Below are 26,599 nucleotides of genomic sequence, written 5' to 3'. Positions count from 1 at the left end.
TCAATAAATACAGGGATCCCAAATTCATAAAACATGGAGTTTAACTTTACATTTGAGCAATGAGAGTGATCTATTCTATTGCAAAAAAACTTCACCATGCTAAAAAGTGATGATATTAAAATTGAACCTCTATATACCCCTGCCTGTACCTTCTAAAATCCTACCTATAAACCTCTAAGGACGACGCTAATTTTGCGTACGCAGTCATACCATAAATAAAGAGTTAGACGTGGAATCTGTGGTTCCAAAGCACAAGTGTTATTCAGGTAAAAGTTCAGACAGTTACACGCAATTGATCAAGACACAATTTAGGCGCAAAAGGAAAATTATACAGACCCAAGTACAGTATACATACGCAGGCGCTTCCGGACCCGGATATAGGCATCAGCAAGAGACCCCTAGTCATACAGCGTTCAGCACGAATACTGAGAACCAGCGTTCGTGCACACATATTTATACCCACCCAGAATAAACAGGACAATAGGGAAGTTTGTTGCTGGTGTCATTGGTTCCCAGGGGATAAGCATCTGTTACAGCACATTTAACAGGCTAGTTCAAATAGACTGCCTCTAACAGCTGGGGATCTTCCTCTTCACGCCCCCTGCAACATCCTAACAGCTGTTCCTAAAATATACATTTTGTTGCTTGTAGGCTCTGCGATCCATAACTTGAGAATGCATGATGCGATCTCCCCACCGTAGGCTCTGCGATCCATAACTCGAGAATGCATGATGCGATCTCCCCACCGATAACACTGGAATACTGTAAAAAGAGTATGCATCAGTACAACTCCAAACATGACTTGTTTAGCATGTATAATACCTTAGTTATCAAATATCTTTATTTCTCAGCATTTAAACTAACTGAACCAACTTAAATCATACACTTTAAAGCTTATTAAACCTTATGTGTGAATATGTAATGTGTGAGTATTCGGGTTTGATATAAAGACGTATTAATGTGTGTATGAAGATGGGTGCACTTTAGCAGTGTGACATGCTGAGCCAGATAGTTCCACATGCCCTCTGTCAGCAGGCCCCCACCTTTCCTGTGTTCAAAGGACACTGTGTTATCATCTCAAGCTGTGAAGTTGGGGCCATCCTGTCTGTGTGTGGGGCTAAGACCTGTTTAGGATTCAGACAAATCCAATTGTGTAGATCAATGCCTGGATTATATTACAATTGCCACAACTATACTTTGTCTGCATCCAGGGATTCCCAATTTGTATGTAAAAATACCCATTGTCTATTTTATTTACTTTTACTCAGAAAGCTTGTTCTTCCAGTTGTCCTTGGTAGATTAACAAAAACATTGCCATCTGTTCTTAGCTCCTGAGTTGTAACTTGACGTGACGCTGGTCACAAAATGGTGTCTTGCAGATTCTTGTTTCTAAAATGGAGTCTAGCTGCCTTTTGCAAGATGGCGTCGCGCACGCTTCAATTTTAAACTGATCTTGTCTCAGCCAATAATCCAGTTTTGACAAAAGCAATGAAGGTGCATCTAATCCTTTTATGGGTATAGCTATTTGGGAACCACTGCATTAGGATAAATTTACTGGTAACAAGAGAAAATGTACATTTTGTAATATAACCGTCCTGAAGGATTATTATTTTTATTACACATGCTTTAGTGAATTTATTTGGATACAAATTAAGTATGTAATGAACACACCACTGGAACGTTCAATGGTACAGAAGATAGCAGGACACTGTTCGCTAATGAAATAAAATGTAATACTATATAAAGCTTTGTGTAATATCTTCGTTCAGTGGAACAAATGCGTCTATTCCCCAGTATGCAGAGTTGTACGCATCCTGTGATGCACCTACCCCTTATGTGTACACTTATTAATAATATTATTATTATTATTATTATTATCCTTTATTTATATGGCGCCACAAGGGTTCCGCAGCGCCTTACAAAGTACAAAAACAAATGAGCACACAAGACAACAGTTATTAACAGTACAGACAATGCAGGACAAGCACATGATTTATAAACAATGCTGTATAACACCTAAATAAGCAGCAGGGTGTCAGTAAGCAGTTTTAGGCACCATTGTAAATGAAAGTAAAAGTAAGGCAAGAAGAAGCACGTGAGGAAAGAGGGCCCTGCTCGTGAGAGCTTACATTCTGAGGGGAGGGTCAGACAAACAGGGGTGACACAGATGGGCTAGATAGTGAGGAAGGAGCATAGAGTAGTGGGTTAGGATGAGCACTGGAAAGCATTGAGGAAGAAATGGGTCTTGAGGGCCCAGTTGAAGATTAAAAGCCAGGAAGCCAAGTGATTGAGGAATTTTGCTGGAGCAGTGGTGTCAGAGGGGTAAACCCAGGGTTTGGTGATGGCAAGGAGAATCAAGGCATTACAGATGAAGTGCTCATGAACAGGGACCAGTTTATTATAGACAAAACTGGCTTTCCAGAAGGAACAGGAGAGAGGGATAGAGTTAAGAGGCGAGAGGAGAATGAGATTATTATTGTTGATGTAGTGTGGAGGTGATATTGATCTAGAGAAGGGGGGTAAGGAGTGTGGGGTTATGTGGCTGGCTTCTGAATGAGGAAGGGTGACAGCAGGTGATGGGTAAGGTGGAGGTTTAGTGTGGTGTGGGGGGGGAGAAGGATAAGTATCTTGGAGAAAAGAGAGGGTGCAGGGTTTAGTGGTGGTGCAGCAGGACCATGGTGGAAGAGTAGTGAATAATACTGGAGTTGTGGGAGATGCAGTTGAGAGACTAATATGTGATGAAGAGAGACAGAGGAGGGGGAGAATGTAGAGGGGACTATGGATGGAGTAAAGAGGTGAAAACTGGTGGTAGAGGAGAAAATAATGTAGCAGCTGAGTGAGGGAGGAGTAGAAGAAAAGAGACATCGTGTAGATGAGGCAGTCGGGGGGGGGGAGTCAGTAGTAGTAATGAGTGTGAGATGAGGGAGCAGTACAGGTCAAAGGTCAAAATCAGATAAAAGGAAGAACAGTGCAGGAAGATGTAAAGGCACAACTACAATAGTATATTATAACCAAAAAAAGAGTTTAGAGCTGTTAAAGTAGCAAGACTTGAGAATTAGTCTAAAGTATGAATTATATATATATATATATATATATATATATATATATATAAAGAAAAAGGTATACGTGTGAAACAATGGTAGGTACTACAGTGGTATAAAGATAAATTGACAGTGGTATTGGAATGATTTAAACAATGTAGAGAAGAAACACAAACATACAAGTATTAAATGTTCAGTAAGCAGGTAGTTGCTTACAGTGATGAAGCAGGGTGTTGGCAAAAGGTGTGTCCAGGTTATAATGGAAGCTGGCGGCTGAGTAGCAGGGTTTCCAGAAGCTCAGAAGATCCTTTGCTTTTTCCAAGTTATAGAGAGTTCTTTTAAAATGTCGTCCTCCTGTCTTCCTCCTGCTTAACTCCTGACTAACTCTTTAAGTTATGCTGTACATGTAGTCCCACTTAGAAAAAAACCCACTTTGAAATAAACCTAGAAGCCTTGTACAAGCCTAAAGCCTTGTAACCTACTGATTATATAGTTAAGCATAACATGTGTAGTCACTGATTACACCCACCCTCAATACCCTCATCCACACCAGAAACAAGTCATAAAATTCTAATACAAACAAGCAGAGCCAAAACAGCATCCCATGAAGCTAGGAGATAAGATCTGACTAGATATTTACATTTAAAGTTACTCTGGATTTTACAGATATTAAAGACAGTATACCTAGCAAATGAGAATTCCAAACAGCATTGGTTTTTCTATAATAGATGCCTGGTGCAAATATATGATTACCTAGCAAATGAGAATTCCAAACAGCATTGGTTTTTCTATAATAGATGCCTGGTGCAAATATATGATTACTTTGAAATAAACCTAATAATCCTTATAAGTTCCTACTTGCTCCTACCCTATGTTAGGTGCAAAAGATATGCCTCCAAGCAGGCTGACTTGTGCTTACATCCACCTCTGCATAGCCTGCATTTGCATTGACAAGTCCTCTCTGAACTTTGTATAAGTGAGACTGATCCATTACAGCCCAGTTACAACACTTCAGTGGAGTGGCAATGTCCTTGAATTGCGTACTACTTTTTACAGCTCATACTTGTGTGCGCTCAGTCCCAGATCATGCGCAGTGTGTAAGCACGCAGGTTCAGAGAGGATTGTTTCCCAAAGAAGGATGCATTAGCTCCATTCCCTTTCTCACACACTAACCTGGCCTTTTCCTTTTTGAAAGGCTTTGCTGCCTCATTAAAGTCGTGGATTACTGAAGGGACGGAGTGCTGCTTGTAAGATTTATAATATTCTTTGTCAGACCTTGTTTGATCACAGTTTTGCAGTGACCTGTCCTGCTGCAATACTGTTCTGTCCTTGCTCTTACTATAATAGACATTTTGGAACATGTCTGTCTACAGAGTTAACCCATCCTTTAATGACCTGTTTGATGTTGATATGAAACTTGATCAGAACATTATATTATAAGAAGACCTGTTTATAACAACATGGTCGAAAGATGACCACCTGCCTGTGTGTGCCGTTATCTTTAGACCGTGTCGACATTCTGTAATGGTCTAAGTGATTCCTCTGCTTGGCCGAGGGGGCTGAACAGCTGGATCTTCTCTAATTCAGCCGCCTGCATGCCAGGTTAATGTATAAAGGCTGGATGATATGCAAGGTTCTGATACCGTACTATATTATACACACACAAATGTAGGAGGTTGGGCTCTTTAAAATTCCAATGCATCAGATTGGGCACCAGAGGTAAATGACATAGAAGTAAAGGAAATATGGCACTCCACAAGTAGATTCAAATACTCAATAATGTTTATTTAAGCAGAATAACAGCAACGTTTTTGGCAGTACGTACCCCTTTGTCAACCATTCTATATGTATATACAGGCTCCTCTGCCATCTTTTTTGAAAAGAGGTTCAATCAATAGTTGTTCCCATAATATTCCATGGTACGTATTGTACAATGATGAAATTGGCGTGCAATGAGTACTTGTCAGGAACTGTGAGTGTAAAAGGCTATTACAATATTTTTTTGTATTATCTACCTCCTAGCGTGTTAAAGTCTACAAGAACGCATATTAAACACCTGATTTGAACACCCATTTGCAAGAAGCCTACATTTCTGTTCTGTCAGAAGGACATTACCTTTTGTATGTGGTGCTTGTCTTCCAACTGAGCTGTATTGGAATGGCAGTGTGTTTTAATAGCCTACCTTTTAAATATTACAATTAACCTTTTTGATTTAACTTTGTGCCAATGCTTACTGTTAAAGTGTAGAGCATAGAGAAAAAAGAACAAAGGATATTTTACTGTACTTTTTGTTGTGTCAGGCATTTAAATACTAATGTTACAGAAAAAAGTATCCAATTTCTAATCACCTTTCATGTATTGATGGTAAATCCAAACTATTATTAATCCAAATGAACGCTGTGTACCATATTCTAACATCTGTTTTGATACACTTCCAATTATAATGTTAGAGTGGAACAGCCACTAGAATCCCTATTCCCTGGTGTGTATTATTAGTGTGTGTGATGTGTTTTTATTTTGTATTACGTTTGTATTTGGCAGTGTTATATCTTCATTTCCTGTAGCAATATTTAAGTACTGTAGTTCAGTATCTTCTTGATTTTGATCTATTGAGGTTTTGAATAATTGCCTGCAATTCTGGACCATTTCCACTTATATTGAAATTGGATTCACCAAGCTTTAGTTAATAATGTCATCTAAAAGTATACAATGAAGACTTTCATGAAAGTATGTTTAAGCATATCTGTCAACAACTATAGAAACAGTAGAGATCACCATGCAACTGTAATGTACAGAATACATTAGTAAATTGGTGATCACAATTTAAAGCTACAGGTATTACAGAACATCTTGAAAAGGTCCCATTCTAAGCTTATCAACTCAGAATATGCTAAATGATACAATGTACACATTTCTAATATTTGCTAAATACATAATACATGATTTTTACCAAATAATGGCAAACCTAATATCCAGCACTACAGTGAGTTGTGAATAAATGTAAATGAGTGTAATTTATTTTTTAAATGCCTATATGTCACAGATATAATACCTATATGTCTCAGATTTCCTATGATAAAAGTACAAACTACAGTACGCATAACAATATGCTATCTTTCCTTATGTTTAGATTATGCAGATCTACTTGGGGACATTGTTCCATATACAAAAAAAGGCATCCGCCAGGATTTTCTTTTAGAAATCTCTATATGCGACTGGATGAAGGAAGTCTAACCTTTAATGCTAACCCACATGAGGTAAAATAATAAGCCTTTTATTACAGGACATTTTTTACATAGCACATGAAAAGCAGAGCATGTTACATTGCAAAGATTTCCAGTTGCCGTAGTGTGTACTACAAAAGTGAAAGTTTGTTCTATCTTTGTTAGTTTCCATGCATTAACTAAGGCAAATGCTGTCTCGCCCGAAGCTTTTGCATAAGTGTAGTCCTACAGTTGGTGTAGCTTCTTGTAATGCTATGTGGCCTCCCATTTGTATGACAATGTAAATATATAGTTCTAAGCTGGTCACACACTGTCAGAGTCTGACACATCGACTGATGGGGTCCTCTTTACAGTTTGGCCATACACATTTCTGGTTTCAGTTTGACAGATCCAGGTGTCTGGACCTTACGGTGAGCATCTGTGTGATATTGGGGCTTTTGTTTGCCAGGTGACTGCAAATACGAGCTGATAGCAGTCAATCGAATATCTGATAGTGACCATTATTTCAGGCCGCAAACAATGTTAAAAAATTAACTAAGCATGGAGAGCATTGTTCATTTAAACACTTGCCTGGCATGGTCGCATTTTTCCGCAATATTATACCAGTCATATGAACAGTGTGGGTGACTGCAGGAAGAAAATCCTCCCGCAGCTGCTGCTCTCAGCGGGACCTTCCGGCCCCTCTGCTTGCCTGCACTCTCTCCCAGTGTCTGCTGTGCTGCCGATCACTGCTGATCGGTCAGCACAACAGGATCCCCCACCCAGCAGCTGCGGAGATTAGCAGTCGCTGGGAAAAGGTAAAGTAACCTCCCCTTACCCCCAAGTACACTTGGTGCCTGAAGCTGCTGTGAAATGAAAACTGGCAATGTTTCCGATGTTCTGAAGGTGGTGGTCTGATGTTTCAAAAAACGATTTTTTACAAATATTTAAAAAAAAAAAAAAAACTTTATTTTTTTGATGAAATCATTTTGGATAAGTCGAAATAGATGTTCTTCACCTAATTCACTCATAAAAAAACCCTGAAAATTTCTGAGCAGCATTTAGAAAAAAATAAATTGTCAGTTAAGTGGTTAAATCTAACCCGCTACACTTGCATGTTGTTTTTTTTGTTCATCATCAGATGATGTTGCTATTTACATGCAGAAGCATTCAGCTTCTTCATGTAAACTATGCATGGTGTGTGTTTTTTTTTTTTTCCCCACAAGTGTGTTAACAAAATGGTTCCTAGTAGTGACCGTACATCAGTGATATCCGGAGTAGTAGTGTCGCACCTTGTACTTGATGTGTTTTTAAACATCATGTTGTTGTGTGAGTGGGATTAATATAGCTAACCATACAGCTATAAAATAAAAATTCTAAATTTTCAAAATAAAAGCAAATTGTAACATTTTTGTGCCAAATTTCAATGGTCTTTTGTTTTGTTTCAGGGAATTGAATATTTTTTATCCAGGGGTATGCTAGATGATGCACCAAAAGAAATAGCAAAGTTTATCTTTTTTACCAGAACTCTCAACTGGAAAAAACTGAGGATATATCTTGATGAAAGGTAAGCGTAGTGTATAATGTTTCTCAGTCTTTTGTTTCTGTGGTTTTATTTTATTTTTTAAGTGGTTCTATGTAATAGTAAACAATTAAAAATAGCTTACATTTCACGTCCAGTGTTTCTGTAACCCCTTCAATGGTAAGGGTAATGGTGCCCACACACATACCGACTTGCTCCCAATCAGCCGATGTACACGATTTCCCCTGAACTCTCCCCAGGCAGTCGTGGTCACGACTTGGAGTTAAAAATGTTCAATCTGACTTAAGATCTATCTTGTAGCCAGTGCATTGTATCCTAGATTGGCTAATCTGCCCTACAGCACGGCAGATCTGAAGATGCGAGGTACGACGAGCGGGGACGCACATCGGCATCGTGATCAAGAGTAGAAACTCACGATTTGGCCATTTTTTACATGATCTGTCGTCACGATTCGTCGAAATCAGCCAAATTGGATGAAAAGTCGGTATGTGTGTGGGCACCTTTTAGTGTGACGCATCTGAAGCACTGCATACCCCCCATCCCATTCTCCCTTTTAGTTGCTGTTGCTCAGAACTAGTAGGGGGCTGGGGTAGTGATAAAGTCATAAAGCTCTACCCTTCCAAACCACTTCAGAAATTTTTAAAAACCAGGAAATAGGGAGGAGAGCATTAATGTGTGAACCCAGAGAATTTAATCTTTGGTGATCATGTGTGATCAGAAAACATCCTTGCACTCCAGAAATCATTATGTCCAGGGATGGGGATAATATTTTCCCAATCCTAGCTTCAAAAACCTCAGGGATACCCTTATTTGAAAGAGGATTGTGCCCTCTTTCAAAAGATGTGGCCCTTAGTAGTTAGAATATAAACCTGCACTGGAACAATACTAGATGATGATGATGATGATGATAATAATAATAATAAGTTTATTTATATAGTGCTTTTCTCCTAAAGGACTCAAAGTGCTCTACATTTGCCTTTACAGTACAACATACAAAATAAGCTTAAACAAGGGACATTAGTGAAATGCTTGGGTGAATAGGTAAGTCTCTTGAGTCTATTTTTGAAGGATTCTAGAGTGGAGGCCTCTCAAACTGTGCGGGGAAGTGCGTTCCATAAGGTTGGAGCACCAAAGCTGAAAGCTCGACCCCCAGACTAATTCCTGGAGAATCTAGGTACTGTTAATAGTCCTTCGTCAACGGATCGCAGTAATCGAGTGGGACGGTAAGGAATCAGAAGCTGCTTTAAGTACCTTGGGCCATGGTCATGTAGGGCTTTGTAAGTTAGTAATCCAATCTTGAAAACAATTCGCCATCTGACAGGCAGCCAGTGAAGGGAGGAGAAAGTGGGTGTTATGTGGCTGGAACGGGGCTGATTGGTTAAAAGCCAGGCAGCTGCGTTTTGTACCATCTGCAAGCTAGATTGAGTAGATGTGGGAGGGCACTCACAGGGGGCGATTCCATTTTTCTATTGTGCGCCGTAACCAATGGGCGCCTAACAGAGCAGTTCATTTGTTGCTTCGTTCAGGCGCACATAGCCGTGAGTAGACTAATTTCTGCTGACCACCTCCTGAGGTGGCGAACAGAAATTTGTGAGAAGTCGGCACTTTGCTAGCCGTAACGGGAGTTGAGTGTCCAAAGCTGTACTTTAGACAGGTTTTGCCGCTTTGTGCTGCTAAACCCGAAGCTTTCAGGTGCGCTCACGAGGCACGGGTGCCCAAACGGACCATCAATTGAATTGGTCCATTGGGCGCCCATTAGTTAAGGCACCCAATAAATGAATTCGCCCCCTATAGCAGGTAAGTTCAAACGACTAATGGGAGACTGAGATTATGCAAACAAGTAAGCTTTTTATTCCAGGTTTGAAAAGGCAGTGTCAGTGTAATGACTTCTTACATAAGGCAAACACAATTCAGGAACAATAATGAGACGGCAGTTCAACAAGCTGAATATTCCCAGCACAGTCATGGTTCAGATTGTCCAGCATAGAGAGAGCTGCTAAAGGTGCAACCTCTGCCTCACATTTCCACTAACTAACTAAACCTACCAGGTTTTTATACCGTAGCTGGTCTTAATTGAAGTAAGAGTGTCGTTCCTCCCTGGCTACAGGGAGGTTAACCGGTTAAGCCTTTCCTCAATGTGGGAGAGACTCAGTCTGTCACTTAACTCCACCTTTAAAGGGCGAACCTAAATTGCCCGCGGCGGAAGCCCGACTCTCCAGCCCAGTTCAGGACAAAAAAAATCAGCATTCATAAGTAGATGTCCAGGTCTGTGTCGGACTTCAAAAGAAAAAAGCTGGAGAGCCAGGTACCACCTTGTCAGTCTAGGTTAACATTTTTCATAGACTGTAACCATGTTAACGGTTCATGATCAGTAGCCACAGTAAGCCTGGCCCCACAAAGATAATATCTCAATGACTCAAGAGCCCATTTTATAGCAAGGCATTCTTTTTCCCTTAGAGAATACCTAGTCTCTCATGGGAACAACTTTCTACTAAGATATAGAATAGGGTGTTTAATGCCATCAAACTCCTGACACAAAACTGCCCCCAAGCCCACATCTGAGGTGTATTGTTTGTACGACAAAAGGCTTGGTAAAGTCTGGATACTTTTTAAAACCGGGCCTTTACACAAAAGATGTTTAATTTTGGTGAACGCAGACTTACAGTCCCTAGACCACTCAAGTTTATTTGGAGCAGAATTTTTCAAACGATCTGTTAGGGGAGCCACTAAGGTACAAAATTGAAGCAAAAACCTCCTGTAATAGCCTGCTAAACCCAAGAAGGTATATAGAAAAGGGGGCCCTAGACTGCACACCCTGAATATATTTAATGGGAGGTGCTACCTGTGGAGACTATTGTTGCAAACACAAGAAGAAAAAGTACAGGTGCACAACTCCTAATACATTATGCAACAGAATTTTGTAATACATAGAGGTTTTAGCATAATCATGGCCATGGTTATGGGCCTACCCACCGCGCCCAGGTAACCTCTGAGGGTAGGTCCCTAACATACTGGGGTTGAAATCCAGAACGCAAGACACCCCCAAACAGGCCCAGCTGAGCCACCCCAGGGCTTCACTCTGAGAGAAGGTGAAGTGTAAGAAAGTATAAGATATATATGCAGCAGCAGCTGCTCTTATCTAAGAAGGTGAAAAATAGAGGTTTAATAATAATACATATATATTAAACAAACAATAGAGGGTGCTAAAAGTGCAAAAAGGAAAATGTGTTTATAATGCGATGCCCTGAAGCCGCCCAACCAAAGCAAGGAATAGGTGGGCTGCTAGACACATCAGTGTTCCTAGACCTCTCAGCATTACCATGGACATCAGCATACATAGGCACATTAGTTATGACAGGTTCATCAGAATTGAACAGGAACATCAGTGTTTACAGGCACATTGCGAGCAGTAGCATTATGGGAATAGACCTTTTGTCCCAACAAAACATCACAAGCAAGCAAGTCTCTATGATCCCTTCTCCTTTTGTTTCTTAGATTTAGGAGCCTTTACCCGAGACAGAAACAAATCAGGGGTGAAGGGGAATGTCTCTTCAAGGGTTGTTGCAGACTCCTGTTCCTCCAGCCAAACGAGCCCAGAAGTGAGGCCAGTTACGACCTATTAGCACAGGGGCTGGTAACCAAGGACACACACCCACACGTAGTTTGGCAGTCTTTCCCCTGATCATCAAAGGGACCATGGCAACAGGGAAAGCCCGAACATCTTCATGCACACAACAGATGCGGACTAGATTGTGGGGCAACAACACCTCTGGGGACCACAAATCCCTTTGTATCAGGGTAGTAGCAGATCCATCCAGAGTCCACAAAGCCCAGTCTATTACTGACTTGCACACATACCTGTATTTTAGGTGCAAGAGGGCAGATCTCTATAGCTGTAAAGACACCAGAAAAAGAACTATCCATCTGTGGACACGCCCATTCTTCATGCCCACCTTGGCCACATGAGGAACACACTTGTGTTGGACTTATTGGGGAAGTCCTCAACTCTGGACCGCCATCTTCTGAAAAATGGACGGCCATCACCTTCCCCATAGAACGACTTCTGGGACGAAAACCCTCTTTACGTTAAGAGAAGGGCGAAGCTGTGGGCCTTAATTTCCCCCGGAGCCATCATCTGCAAGGGGTACTGGTGCCTATCTGAATCCATATGTGGGGGCACCTTATCCTGAGACAACGTCCAATGTTGAGACAGATGGGGGAACTCCAGCATAATTAAAGAAGAAAGGTTCTCCATACCATCCTGCGCCAGAAAGGCTTTTTCCATTAGCCAGACAGCGGAATTCAAATTCTCAACTCTAAGCAGCTGGACCTAGTGAGCAATTTTGGCAGGGAGAAGTGCAACAAGCTGTTAGAGAGTAACCAACTCTACCAGCCAGGCGGAATTATGTAGGTCCGGCTGCAGCCATTTAACTGCGAGGTTGGCCAGTTTCTGGGCCAGGACGCATGGCCTTCCATCAAGACCTGAATTTCCGCCGGTACGCTTCTGGATAGAGGCCAAACCGATCTGTTATGGCAGCCTTCACTTGGTCATATATTTTTGAACCTTCCAGGGAGAGGACTGCGTATGCAGCTTGGGCCTCCCCCATTAGCAGACGGGCAATCCATATGGCCCAGGAATCTTTGGGCCATGCTTGCAAGGTAGCAACCCTTTCAAAAGTGGTAAGAAAGGCCTCCACATCATCTGAGGCTTGCTATTTGGGAAGTACTGGTGCAGTAACCACTGCTTGCTGCTGTTTAAAGAAGTCCAACATTTGTTATAAAACTGCTTCCATGGTGGTCTCTTTAGGATCCTTGGCACATGACCCACTTTATCCCACTTCTAACACCACAATGTAGCGGGTAAGTTCGGATGACCAGTGGGAGACTGGGATGATGCAAACAAGTAAGCTTTTTATTCCAGTTTTGAAAAGACAGTCAGTGTAATCGCTTCTTACATAAGGCAAACCCAGTTCAGAAACAATAATTCAGCTTACATGAGATAACAGTTCAAATGAGCAGAGTATTCCCAGCACAGTCATGGTTCAGACTGTCCAGCATAGAGAGAGCTGCTAAAGGTGCAACCTCTCCCTCACATTTCCACTAACTAATTAAACTTACCAGGTTTTTATACCTTAGCTGGTCTTAATTGAGGTAAGGGTGTGGTTCCTCCCTGGCTACAGAGAGGTTAATCCTTTCCTCAGAATGTGGGAGAGACCCACTCTCACACCTCCAAAGTGTACAATCTCCCCCATCCTATATTTCAAACAATTTGCCCTCTTAGTACTGTAGTTATAATGCCCACATCTCACCCATACTGGCATCAATAAACACAAATCCCCCAAATTGATGCGGCAAGTTGTCACAATATAAAAATGGTATTTCTTGTCTTGCTTCCATTACTCCTACACTTACATTTAAACAAAAATAAATGCATAAATAATAATAAATAAATAATTTTGAAGTGCAGATTTTATTATGAAAACTTGTGTGTAGAATCTGTGGTGTTTTTTTTTTTTTCTATTTTATAAAAGTGTATTAATGCAGAGCCATAATGTTGGCTATATGTTAAATGTTCACAGGATAATTTTATTTAATAAGGGCCTCATTGTAATTTACATTCTATAGAAGGAAGAAATAGACGAGGGGTGGGGGGGTGACTTTCCTTTCGTATGTATCATTAGGTTGGGTACGGGATGCCGGTTGTCACAATACAGACGGCGGCATCCCAGCTGTCAGAATCACGAAGCCCGAAGGTAAGTATACTAGACATAACCCCTAACTGTCCCCCAACCCACGTTTCCTGCAGCCTAATCCAGAGCCGGCCCTAGGCATAGACAAACTAAGCAAATGACTAGTGTATTTGAAATGCCTAGGGGCATCCAAGCCCGCCTAGGGCCAGTGGAGGTTTGGTGGAGGCAAGGCTGGGGGACCTGCTGCCAGCTGAGCAAAGACTCTTCCAGTGGCTACTGCCGCTGCACAGCATCCATGATCTGAGCTCTGCTGACAGCTGCGATTGGGCCTGGCAGCTGCAAACAGTGAGCGGGCAGCGGTAAAACAGCCGGTGGCAGTTTGCAGGGGCAATATACTCTTCAACAGCATGCACAATTCCTTCCCTGAACCCTCCGGCACCTTCTCTTCATTTGATCCCGCAAATGATGAAGTATCTACACTCTTCTCCTACTCCTACTCTTCTACCTCTTCTCTTGACCCTTATACCCTTACAAAACGGCAGAGCTCATCCTAAACTTAACTAAAATCTTTAATCGCTCTCTACTGGTATTTTCCTATCACTATTGAAGCATGCAGTGATTAGTCTGAGTCTGGAAAACAAAAACAGAATTCTGTCCCAAACTCTCTCTCAAAATGCCGTCCCATCTCTCCTCTTCTGTGCCCCTCCAAGCTACATGAGACTTGCCTTCACCCTCCTCACACACTTTCTCCCACTTCAGTAAAGGTTTTCGTTCCCAACATTCTCGAGACTGAACTGACTAAGGTAATGAATGATTTGATCACTGCGAAGTCTAAAGGCAGTTACTCGCTTCTTATTTTTCTAGATTTCTCTGCTGCACTCAAAACTGTTGACCACTCTTTTCTTATACAAACACTACAATCATTAGGTCTTCAGAATACAGTCCTATCCTGCTTCTCATACTATCTGTCAGTGTTCTTTTCTCAGAATCCACCTCCTCTTCACTTCCTCTATCAGGTGGAGTTCCAATAGGCTCAGTCCTAGGTCCTCTGCTATTTTCTAATCTATACCATGTCTCTTGGAAAACTTCTGAAGGCTGATGTTGCATGTAGATGAGAATAGTTAGATGACCAAGGTGTGGTATATAGAGAGTGAACCAAAGTAGTGAGGAGAGTCCAGAGAGAAGTCAGTAGCAGGTCAGGCCTGTCAATACACAGTAATATGTAAGGATGGCAAACCCGAAGTTCTGGAGACCTGGAAGTTCTGGAGACTTGGGAGAGTAAATTCTCTGGCTGCTTTCTTGCAGTCAGAAAGCAGTTTAAGTAGGGTCCCAATGTAATCCTGGCACCATACTGTTTCTCAGTAGTCAAATGACCACAGCAATAAAAGCCCCAAGATACTGCATGATTGCCACTATAGAGTGGACTGTGATATCGTCAGAGTGAACATCCTACCATATCCTTGATCTGGAAAATAAACAAGGGGGCAAAAAACCAGGTACCAGCATCAGCCTTGGTATGTACATGCCGGTTGATAGCAATTTGTGACATTAACACCAATTTTAGTGATGGACTTTCCACAAGTTTCTTGTCACCTATAGACTCGTTCCTCTCAGCAGGCTAATTGTTTTTGGAATAGTACCCGCAGAGATGGCACTTTCAAGAAAGGGCTCTTAAGGACAATACTACCCCTATCCCAACAAAAGAAGCATCAACTTCTAAGAAGAAAGAAGAGGTAGCATCCAGTTGCCGATATATTGGTGCAAAGTAGCAACATCCCAAAGTTTAGTTTTCTGAAGCTACTTCGCATCATAACCAGAATGGGAGCGACTGAAGTGAAGTAATCTTTAATAAATTGCCAATAATAATTCCCAAGAAAGCACTGTCTATTTGATGATCATGTCTATTTTCTCTGGATCCATCTGGAGACCTGAGGCTGACTCAATATACTCTAAAAAGTGTGTTCAAAGACGTGTCTAAAGTTTACATACAATATAGACAGCCTAAAGATTGGGCAAAACTTTGGTTATGTGCTACCAATGAGACTGAAGGTTGTTAGAAAAGATGAGCATTAACATCTAAATAGACAACCACAAACTGATAAGTATTTCCCTGTAGATCTCATTAATAAACCTAAGGAATAGGGCTGGAGCTTTGCAACAATTGAATGCCATCACTAAATTATTGCCATTTAATGATTGGCCCTCGCCGGGATCTCGCTGATGCCTGTATCGTGCAGGTTACTACATTTACCACATAGGCCTGTATTCAATTAGAGGCGAAAAGTCGGACAAGTTTCACCTGTCCGACTTTCTGCATCCTTCGCCTGTTTCAGAGGTGAAAACTTTTCGTGCATATCCCCGCTTTTCGCCATATTCAATTCCTGAACACACGAAAACGGCGAAAGCGGAACAGGCAGAAAGTACTGTCAGAAGTGGGGAAATCTGTCTGTACCCCAAAAAAAGATGCACTAACATAGGGAATCAATGTAGATGTGTACTAATAGCCATATTAAAAGTGTTTGGTGTACTTCGGTTGTTTAAATTGCTTCTTATTAGCGTCTTTGCATAAGTGGTGAAGAATGGCATAAAGCAGTGTTTTTTTGGCGAAAACAAAAGTAGTCCAGTCAAATTTGGTGTACTTGAAAATGGGTGCGAGCATATTTTTATGTCTCTAAAGTGAATTCTTAAAAACCGTCAAAAACGCATCTGCGGCATGCACCTGCAATCCTAAAAACACCTGACCCATCCTTGCAGACCCCCAAGAAGTCTATTTCGCTAGTTTTTATACTTGTCCCCCCACTTTTTACTTTTTCGCCCCAAAAATGAAAGTACTTTTTTCGGGTGTTCTTAGGTTTTTTCTTTTCTTTTTTTTTTTTATTGCAAGATTTGTCCTTTGGGAGACTGTGCCAAAGGATCTGGGTAGTTTCCCCACGTGCACCCCAAAATAAAGATTTTGCACTTCTTTTCACCTGCTATTCTTAGGAGAAACTTTTTTGCCTATTACATTGCATTGAGTTTCTGCTTAGGCGAATTCCGTCTGGAATTGAATTTGGAGATAAGTTCCTACCAGGCGAAAAGCCGCAATAGGCGAAACTTTTTCGCTGTTTGCGGCTTTTCGCCTCTAATTGAATACGGCCTATAGTCAGCCTGTGCTTAATTGAAAATCTTTAAGAACTGTGTAGGACTGTAGCATGCTGAAACTTACTTAGGGCAGTGGTGGGAGTCTTACAAACAAGCAGGGTTTCCATGGCATTTATTTACCTATGGATAAACAAGAAGGCATTATAAGAACAGTTACTATCTGTTTCTGGCAAGTAAGAGTTTAATCAAGCGGTACATTTTAAAATTGTTTGAAGAGGAGAAAGGTTGTAGACTGCGCTCCCAACTGAAATAGATATCTATAAGATAGGTGTGATGAGACATGGGATATGAAATTGGGTTTTAGAAGTGTCTTTATCTGTTCTTTACAGAAATAAATGACAAATAATATGACTTCTGAATATGTTAAATATTACCCTAAGGAACCATACTGTTTTACGAAGTGTAATGTAAAAAATACATAATAGTTCAGCTGAAAACAACACACCTGGATTTGTGGAAAGTCCACGTACGCCGGAGCAAAGAAGCCACTCTGATCGATTTGCACATCATTAGTTTTTATATCATTATGTATATTTATTAATTTCATATAGCAAAATTTAATCATGGGCTTATTATGGACCCTATGATCATGTATTTATTTTATATATTAGCATGAAGTATTGATATGTTTGGGGCAGGCATACCAAAAATACAAAGTCAGTCTTTGTTTGTTTATGTTCAGTTTTTACCAGGTGAACTTTTGAATGACCTAATGAAAATGTGTTGAGTGTAGGTCTATAGATTTGATGAATAGTAGGCCTTCTCTGTGGTTTTGATCTGTTTCAAGGCTGCAATGCTCTCAACAAATAGAGGATATTAAAGGGAATAATTAGAGAAAACAAATGGTTACATATCTTGAGCATAGATGCAAGGTGTGGTGATAATTATTTATGTGCAAAATACTGTAATGTCCTACAGCATGGCGAGATGAAATGTTCTGGAGTCACATGTTCTCTATTTTCGTAAAATAGCTATAGTGTATTTTTTTTTTTTTTTTTTAACGCTTTTGGTTTTATATCCAGAAAGCATATTCAACTTATAAATATATTTTTATTTTTTTTTAGGCGAGATGTATTGGATGATCTAGTGACACTGCACAACTTCAGCAATCAGTTTCTTCCAAATGCACTGAGAGACTTTTTCCGACATATACATGCACCAGAAGAACGCGGTGAATACCTCGAAACACTCATTACGAAATTCTCTCACCGATTTTGTGCTTGTAACCCTACTCTAGCACGAGACCTTGGCCTTAGCCCTGGTAAGAAGAAGAAATACCAAGTGTTGAGGGTTATAACCTTCTTGTAGATGATTGTACAGTCCCAGTGCATTCTTTGGTGTTACATTTAATGGAAAGAAGGAACGTAATTTAGACTAATGCTCATATGTGTTACAGTGGAAATAAACTGGTTATTCCGACAATTCTGGACCTTTTCTGATGTGTGGATCTTCCATGTATTTATATAATTTATCTATGTATTTTTTTTTCTAGCCATGAATACCAGAGAATAGGTACATATCATTCCCTTCAGTTGAAATAAAATTAGAGTATTTAATATCTTAAAGTTTGTTTCTAGCCTGTAATAAATATAAGGTTTTAACTGCAGACTTTCCTCTATATTTCCCCAACAATAAATTAAGTTTGTTTTAGAACTAAAGAAAATAAAGCTGTTTATATTCTTATTATTCTGAGGTCATTGTGTTTGGTTTTTCAATCTGTTTATTGAATTGTGAGTCATTGTGTTACAGCAGCTGTGGGGGCAGGTACAGACCAAGTTGATTTTGAATAAAAGTGAAAACATATGGAGTAGGCAAAATGTCAAATGTAAAAAATATTAGTTGTAAACTAGAGACCAGCACATTCCAAAGATCATCCTCTGTTACTATGCCAAACGTGGCACCCATTTATTCATGTTTTGAAGCTATCCTATCCATGTTGTGTAGATTTTAGTTTTTTAGGACATTTGTGTAAGCTGCAATGTTCCTGGTACTACCAGACTGTACTGCAAGAAATTACACTTTACGTACCATTATTTTCTTGGTGTTGCTCAGTGTCCATGTATATATTTGCTTGTCTTTGTGTATGTGCTTTTTTGTAGGCCAAATGTTTGCTTTCTCCCATTTCCGAAGTGTGCTCCTGTAGTATTAATAATTCTAAGCCTTGCTTGTTAGTTAGAAATGGCCAAACCAATGGTGCAATCTGAAACCTTGAGGCTCTTGCAAAATGATAAATGGGGTCTTGCCTTTCCTAATCACACCCAACCTCCACTCCATAGCTGAAGTCCTAGCAACAGCTGAGATCAGAACCATCACAATGCAATACCTAACATACAGTGTATTTCAGAGTATACACATTACTAATATTGTACAGCTAATTGAAATGTGTGTACATTAATTTAACATTTTCATGGAGCTAAATTTGAAGTTACCTTTTAATATAGTCCCCAGTAGCAGTCACAATTCCCAGTTTGATTATATGTCCCTAAAAAAAACTCTTCTCATTTTATTGTGGTCTTTTGTCATAGTTTGACACAGATGTCTGTCTTTTTTTTTTTTTTGACAAGTTCCAAATGAAGCGGCTTCTCCAACATGATTTATAACGCTTAATAACAGGAACAGGAAAGTCCAGCTTTATTTAGCATTGCACGGGGTGACAGCTGAATATCTTGTACTAGAAGTTTGCATTTTGTTGTTGGGAGAATAGCAAAACTTTTATACACTTCTATGCATACTTCTTTAGTAAAGATTTGTGGGGCAAAATAAGAAATATATTACCAATACCTTATACCTGCTTAAAGAAACCTAGAGAGAGCTTCTACTAATTATTATTATTGCCATAGCATATACATAAGGATTTCTGTGCAGTTTAGTGCTTCAAAATGTCTTCATTATAAAACATATTTATGTATCTTAATTGGTAGTTTTTATGATTTCCAAAAATCATTTAATATTTAGCAATTCTCTTAAGCATTTGATCATTTAAAAAAAAAAAAATAATAATAATAATCAGTGATATGCAGGTGGTTGGGGCCTGTTGCATTATCATTACAATTGTGTGTACTCAAGCAAAATACACTGTCAATTCTTAATATTTAAAGTATATGTTGTCAGTCACATTATTTATGATCTGCATTGTTCAAGCATTTTTTTTTTTTTGCCAATGGTTTTTTTTTGTTTGTTTTTTAATTAATGTTAGTTTTTTTCTTTTATGTTTTTGTTTAGATGCAGTGTATGTCCTGTGCTATTCTTTGATTCTGCTTTCCATCGACCTCGCCAGTCCTCATGTGAAGAACAAAATGTCAAAGAGAGAGTTTATCAGAAACACACGTCGTGCTGCTCAGAACATTAGTGAAGAATTTGTAGGGCATCTTTATGACAACATTTATCTTGTCGGCCACGTTGCTGTCTAGAAACGCAGTCTCCATGTTCTACATTAGTAACTACATCTCCCCAAAACATTGTCCCAGTTGGCAAATAAGGGGGTTAAGATAGTGCTGGTCATTCTAACCTCTGCCTACAATCTAATGGTGTGTTCTGTCCTTTCTTAGCAATCTACCTTGGAAAAGTGGAATTCCTGCAGAATTATTATTTTGTTAATAGTTTTGCGTATCATGTTTTGCACATAGCCGTGCCATTAGACTGACTTAGCCATTTATGACTGTTAAACTGACCTTACAATGTAGGCCTTCTTCAGGGTGTTGGATCTAAACACTAAATTTTGTATTTTAAAAGAGTTTACCAACGCATTATTTTGTTTTTTAAAAATATCTTGTAATTTGTACATACTAAACTAAAGAGATTTATAATAATATAAATATTAAATATGTAAAGTATTTTAACTAAAGTTTTTGTGACTCCTGATTTTTGTAGTTTGGTTGAATGATTTTTAATAGTAAAATAGAACACATACAAACAATAATGTACCTTGATATATAATGTCAACAGCAAATTGCAAATATCAATATTTTGGTAAAATTATACTTAGATATGTCCTTCTACATCATTGCTGCAGTCACGCCAAACAGCCCCTCTTGGTGCGTTATCTCCCATACTACTCTGCTAGCGCCAGGGGTATCTTTTTTTTTTTTTTTTTTTTCTTCTTTGTCCTGAAAATGCGTCTTATGGAGCATACACACGGTCAGATTTGTCAGATCTGTCAGATGAACGATTTTTGACTGCATTAAAATGAATGGAATCATCCAAGTCTGACTGCAAACACATCAGATGTCAGATATCGTTTTCTGACCATCGGGAACGCGCATCGTTCAAATCGTTCATCTGACAGATTTGTCAGATTTTCCTTCAGATATGAACGATTTTTTTAAATCTCTTATTCAGATCTGAAGAAAAATCTGACCGTGTGTATACATCATTAGTCGCAATGTGGCTAGGATGCACCAGAAGACTGTGCTGACTAATTTGATTTGCAACACTTTGTATATCTGTGTGCGACTAAGTCTCTGAGTCTGTATACGATGTACAAAGTGCTACGATGCAGCAGTCACAGCCTTTTTACATGCCAAGTTCCATTGTGCTTCGTATACAATATTCAAGTGTCACATATCAAATTAATCAGTGAAGTCTCCTTGTGCTTCCTATTTGCATCGTGGCGCGACTAGGATGCATTTTCGGCAAAAAAAAAAGACGCCCGTAGCTAAAAGAGATGCACTGGACCTGGCAGCTCACTCGCGACTGGCATATTGTGCCACTTGACGTATTGAGTCTAGATGAGGTAGGACACATCTGTACATAAGACTATTCTAGTATATGATCATCTGTCAAGCATATGCAACAATCTTCTCTGTTGTTGTTTATTTGGCAAAAATTATCTCTGTCATAGTATTTTCTCTTTATTGACTTTTTTTTTTCTTAAATGATCTTGTATGCATACTGGCCAGTTAAACAGGGGTTATTCCTTAGTGCTAGTTCAGGCCTTTTATTATCCTAAGTTTTGCATATATTTAAAAATCACTGTAGGAAGCATTCAATGTTAAAGGTACATGTATGTTGTTGTAAATGTCCCAGAGGATCAAACATGATTCTGAATAGTAGATGTAGATTCTAAAAAGAGTAATGAAGGGTTTTTTTTTTTTCACAGTCGGATAGCCCAAATCGCTGGCAATGTATGGGTCTTAAACATGCTTCTCACATCACTGGCAGTTTAGGTTTTTGCACTACAAATTACTGGATAATGCATGCATTGGTTTGGTGTTAAAATCGTCTATTTGCGCTGGTAGAACTCGCATCTAAATATGATGAATGCAAACAACACACCAGCTCAACTTTGGAGTGGGGTGCTTTCCAGCCAGCATATATAAGCCTGCTGCAACCATCTTCTAGACCAGATGCAATGAATTTTAGAATTCCCTGTAGGATTCTATTGTACATGGTGCTGATCATGTTCATTTTGAGAGGCAAAATTTAGGACACCACACTGCAACTGAATAGAATTTTTCTACTTCAGGGTCCATAGGGTATCCACAGGATACCTTGGGGTATAGGTGATGGCGGCAGACATCGGGCACCAGAGAGTTAAGTTTTCAGTCTCCAAGGATGCACTGGGGTCCCTCTTCTATACCCCGCCCCCGAGCCAAGGCAAATCTGTTTCGTAGGTGCCCGGCTCTGAGTCGGATCACCATTTTTCAGAGGGGGGCTGTGACAGACCCTGAAGTTAGTTTAAGGCAGCTTAGCTGCAGAAGATGAGCTGGCCAGCATAGATAGTCATCAAGATGTGAAATAGCTTAATATAACAAAGAGAGCTGTTATAAGAGCTGCTGGTAAGGGGGGGTCAACCCCTAACAGTAAAGACAAATATACAGTCAGGTGCATAAATATTGGGACATTGACAGAATTTTCATATTTTGGCCTCTATTCACCACCACAATGGCTTTGAAATGAAACAAACAAGATGTGTTTTAACTGCAGACTTTCAGATTTAAATTGAGGGTAATTACATCCAAATCAGGTGAACGGTGTAGGAATTACAACTGTTTCTATATGTGCCTCACACTTTTTAAGGGGTCAAAAGTAATGGGATAAACTAAACAATCCTAAATCTAACTTTTACTTTTTAATACTTTGTTGCAAATCCTTTGCAGGCAATTCCAGCGTGAAGTCTATGCGTTCCAGACATCACCAGACGCCTGGTTTCATCCCTGGTGATGCTCTGCCAGGCCTCTACTGCAAATGTCTTCAGTTCCTGCTTGTTCTTGGGGCATTTTCCCTTCAGTTTTGTCTTCATCAAGTGAAATGCATGCTCAATTGGATTCAGGTCAGGAGATTGACTTGGTCATTGCATACAATTCCACTTTTTAGCCTTAAAAAACTCTTTGGTTGCTTTTGCAGTATGCTTCAGGTCATTGTCCATCTGCACTGTGAAGCGCCGTCCAATGAGTTCTGAAGCATTTGACTGAATATGAGCATATAATATTGCCCGAAACACTTCAGAATTCATTCTGCTGCTTTTGTCAGCAGTCATATCATCAATAAATACAAGGGAACCAGTTCCATTGGCAGCCATACATGCCCACGCCATGACACTACCACCACCATGCTTCACTGATGAGGTGGTATGTTTTGGATCATGAGCAGTTACTTTCCTTCTCAATACTCTTCTCTTCCCATCACTCTGGTACAAGTTGATCTTTGTCTCATCTGTCCATAGGATGTTGTTCCAGAACTGTAATGGCTTTTTTAGATGTTGTTTGGCAAACTCTAATCTGGTCTTCCTGTTTTTGTGGCTCACCAATGGTTTGCATCTTGTGGTGAACCCTCTATATTCACTCTTGTGAAGTCTTCTCTTGATTGTTGACTTTGACACATATACACCTACCTCCTGGAGAGTGTTCTTGATTTGGCCAACTGTTGTGAAGGGGTTTTTCTTCACCAGGGAAATAATTCTTCTGTCATCCAACACAGTTGTTTTCCATGGTCTTCTGGGTCTTTTGGTGTTGCTGAGCTCTCCGGTGCGTTCTTTCTTTTTAATAATGTTCCAAACAGTTGATTTGGCCACACCTAATGTTTTTGCTATCTCTCTGATGGGTTTGTTTTGATTTTTCAGCCTAATGATGGCTTGCTTCACTGATAGTGACAGCTCTTTGGATCTCATATTGAGAGTCGACAGCAACTGATTCCAAATCCAAATGTCACACCTAGAATCAACTCCAGACCTTTTACCTGCTTAATTGATAATGAAATAATGAGGGAATAGCCCACACCTGTCCATGAAATAATAGCTTTTGAGTTGATAGTCCCATTACTTTTGGCCCTTAAAAAGTGGGAGGCACATATAGAAACCATTGTAATTCCTACACCTTTCACCTGATTTGGATGTAATTACCCTCAAATTAAATCTGAAAGTCTGCAGTTAAAGCACATCTTGTTTCATTTCAAAGCCATTGTGGTGGTGAATAGAGGCCAAAATATGAAAATTCTGTCAATGTCCCAATATTTATGCACCTGACTGTATATAGGTGCAACCAGCGCTAGAATACTAAATGCAAAATGGACAGTTAATATTCAAAATTTCAACATTTATTAGCACATAAAACCTATGTTTCCAATAAAAAGCACATTAAAAATGTATTAGACCATAGATGTATTATTAATAAAGCTCAGTCTCAATGAACCTGTTGGTTGTTAGAGTTTTATAATAACTTCATGGCATCAGATATTGGCTTAGTCTTTAAAGCATGTCCATATATTTCCATAAGCAGCAAAGGGTTACCGATTCCGAGAATCAGAACATCACACAGTCCTTTAGCAGTAGATACTTGCACAGAATAAGGATCTTTATGGCCGCCAATATAACGTGGTAATTCCAGGGTCCATATAGGTATGCCAAGGTGGATGATTGGTTTCAGGTCCAGAGATGGCAAACTTGCTCAACGCGTTTCACTGGTATAATAAAGTCCAGCTTTCTCAGGAGCATGTATTCCAGGTCTCATTAATGGTATATATATATATATATATATATATATATATACCCATAGAGCAATATATGTAAGGCAAGACTACTAAGTTATGTTCTAATATTCCATAAATTTAATAGATTATTACAGGAAATTACCTCAAATCAATTGATAAGAGTATCTCCGGTTTCTGAGATCCAGTTCACGTGATCAGAATAGGTCACGTGACCGTGATCTATAAGTAATATTCCGGAGTTTAACTTTACTTCCTCATTCAGTAGAGAGTCATGTGACTCGGCTATCTTAGCGCACCAGCAATTCCTCAGGTTTGCAATACTCTACCACCATTTCCAGTTGCAGGCTCTGCCCTTTGGTCTGGCCACAGCGCCTCGAGTGTTTACCAAAGTCATGGCAGCCCACCTGCAGATGCAGAGGGTCCGCTTGTTGCCCTTTCTGGATGACCTTCTGTTGATAGTCGGGTCTCCAGAGATACTTCAGCGCTATCTGTAACTGACAATATCTGTGTTGCAGAATCACGGCTGGTTGATAAACTGTAAGAAGTCCTCCCTGGTTCCCTCACAGAGGATGCTCCATCTCTGAGCCCTGTTGGACTCACAACAACAGAGGATATTTGTGACGGAAGAAAATATCTCTGCATTACAGGCAAAGGTACGCTGTTGCCTTTAGAGCCGCCGAGTGTCCATTCAGTGATGAGGTTACTGGGCTCCATGGTGTTAATGTTCAACATGGCGGAATATGCCAAGTTTCACTCCAGACGTCTGCAGAAATTGCTCCTCTCCAGATCGAATGGTTTGCCCCATCGGATAAAGACACAGACCATGGTGCTTTCTCCAGAGGTACGTCTGTCTCTGGCCTGGTGGCTACAGACTGCTCACCTAAACGGGATGCCCCTTTTGGGTGGCGAACTGGGTCCTTTTGACAATGGGCGCCAGTCTCCGAGGCTGGGGAGCAGTGATGGGTCCACACTTGTTCCATGACAGGTGGACACCAGCAGAATCTGCGCTTCCAATAAACATCTTGGAACTTCGGGCAGTATTCAAAGCTCTTCAGCAAGCAAGACACGTTCTCCACAGAAAGCCCGTGCAGGTGCAGTCGGACAACGCCACCACGGTGGCTTACATCAACCGACAAGGAGGGACAAGAAGTCAGGCGCCACTGACAGAAGTGTCCCGCATTCTGGCCTGGGCGGAGGGCAATCTCCCTGCCATCTCTGCAGTGTTCATACCAGGAGTCCTCAACTGGGAAGCAGACTTTCTCAGCCGTCAAGACGTGCATCCAGGAGAATGGTCTCTTCACCAGGAGGTGTTTCAACTCCTGGTGAACAAGTGGGGCCTTCCAGAGATAGACCTTATGGCCTCTCGACACAACAAGCTGCTTGTGTACGGGTCAAGAACAAGAGACACAGAGGCTCTTCTGGTAGACGCTCTGTCGGTCCGGTGGAACTTCCAGTTTGCATACCTCTTTTGGATTGATTGGATGGCTCCCTTTAAGGTGAGTCTGGTCCTGTTCTTGTACTGTCAGTTGCAAATTCAATGTCTTTAGGTCAAGCCCCCTTCACTCACATATGGTGGAGTGGTCCTTGAATGAAAACAAATTTCATTCTGTTGTGTCAACAGACATGCTTGCATAATGAATAGAGACAAGTAATGTCAGTTCATAATGCTGCAAGTTTTCCTGGAGGTTGCTTGTGGTATCCCAGGATGGAGTGCTTTATGCAATGGACCAGTTGTCCTGTAACAGGATGTACCAGTAAAAGTATATAATGCCTAGATGTCACTGTGGATGGGTTTAATTGGAGTGCAAATTCTAGTAAACTGGTGAGTATGTAATGGGACAAACATGAAAATATACCATGCCTAAATGTCTAAATGAGTAAAGGTTTGTTGAGTGTCATTCCATGTGTGTTTTTGTATCTATGATGGGTCAATAATAATAATAATTATTATATGTAATCAACAGAAGTTATGTTTTATCATCCTCCCTTGCAAGCTACAGGTGTGACTATATGGAAATGGAAGAGAGATAGTGGGGAGATATGAGGTGTGGCTGA

The 26,599-nt window shown here is 40.2% G+C and overlaps 1 protein-coding gene across 2 annotated transcripts in view; it reads left to right on the top strand.

Moving 5' to 3' along the window:
* FBXO8 (F-box protein 8) overlaps nt 1-20,432 on the top strand; it is a 54,354-nt gene extending 33,922 nt beyond the window's left edge. For both annotated transcript variants that reach the window (XM_088448468.1, XM_088448467.1), the window contains exons 4-7: nt 6,172-6,298; nt 7,693-7,811; nt 17,683-17,879; nt 19,841-20,432. In XM_088448468.1, coding sequence (XP_088304594.1) covers nt 6,172-6,298; nt 7,693-7,811; nt 17,683-17,879; nt 19,841-20,028 — 631 coding nt within the window. In that variant the 3' untranslated portion in view covers nt 20,029-20,432. The remainder of the gene's footprint in view (nt 1-6,171; nt 6,299-7,692; nt 7,812-17,682; nt 17,880-19,840) is intronic.
* The last annotated feature ends 6,167 nt before the right edge of the window (nt 20,433-26,599 follow it).

This window comes from Taudactylus pleione, unplaced genomic scaffold, assembly GCF_031769625.1.
Source record: "Taudactylus pleione unplaced genomic scaffold, aTauple2 ptg000021l, whole genome shotgun sequence".
Lineage (NCBI taxonomy): Eukaryota > Metazoa > Chordata > Amphibia > Anura > Myobatrachidae > Taudactylus > Taudactylus pleione.
Note: the sequence above shows the minus strand (reverse complement) of the source record. Positions and strands in the feature narration are given on the sequence as shown.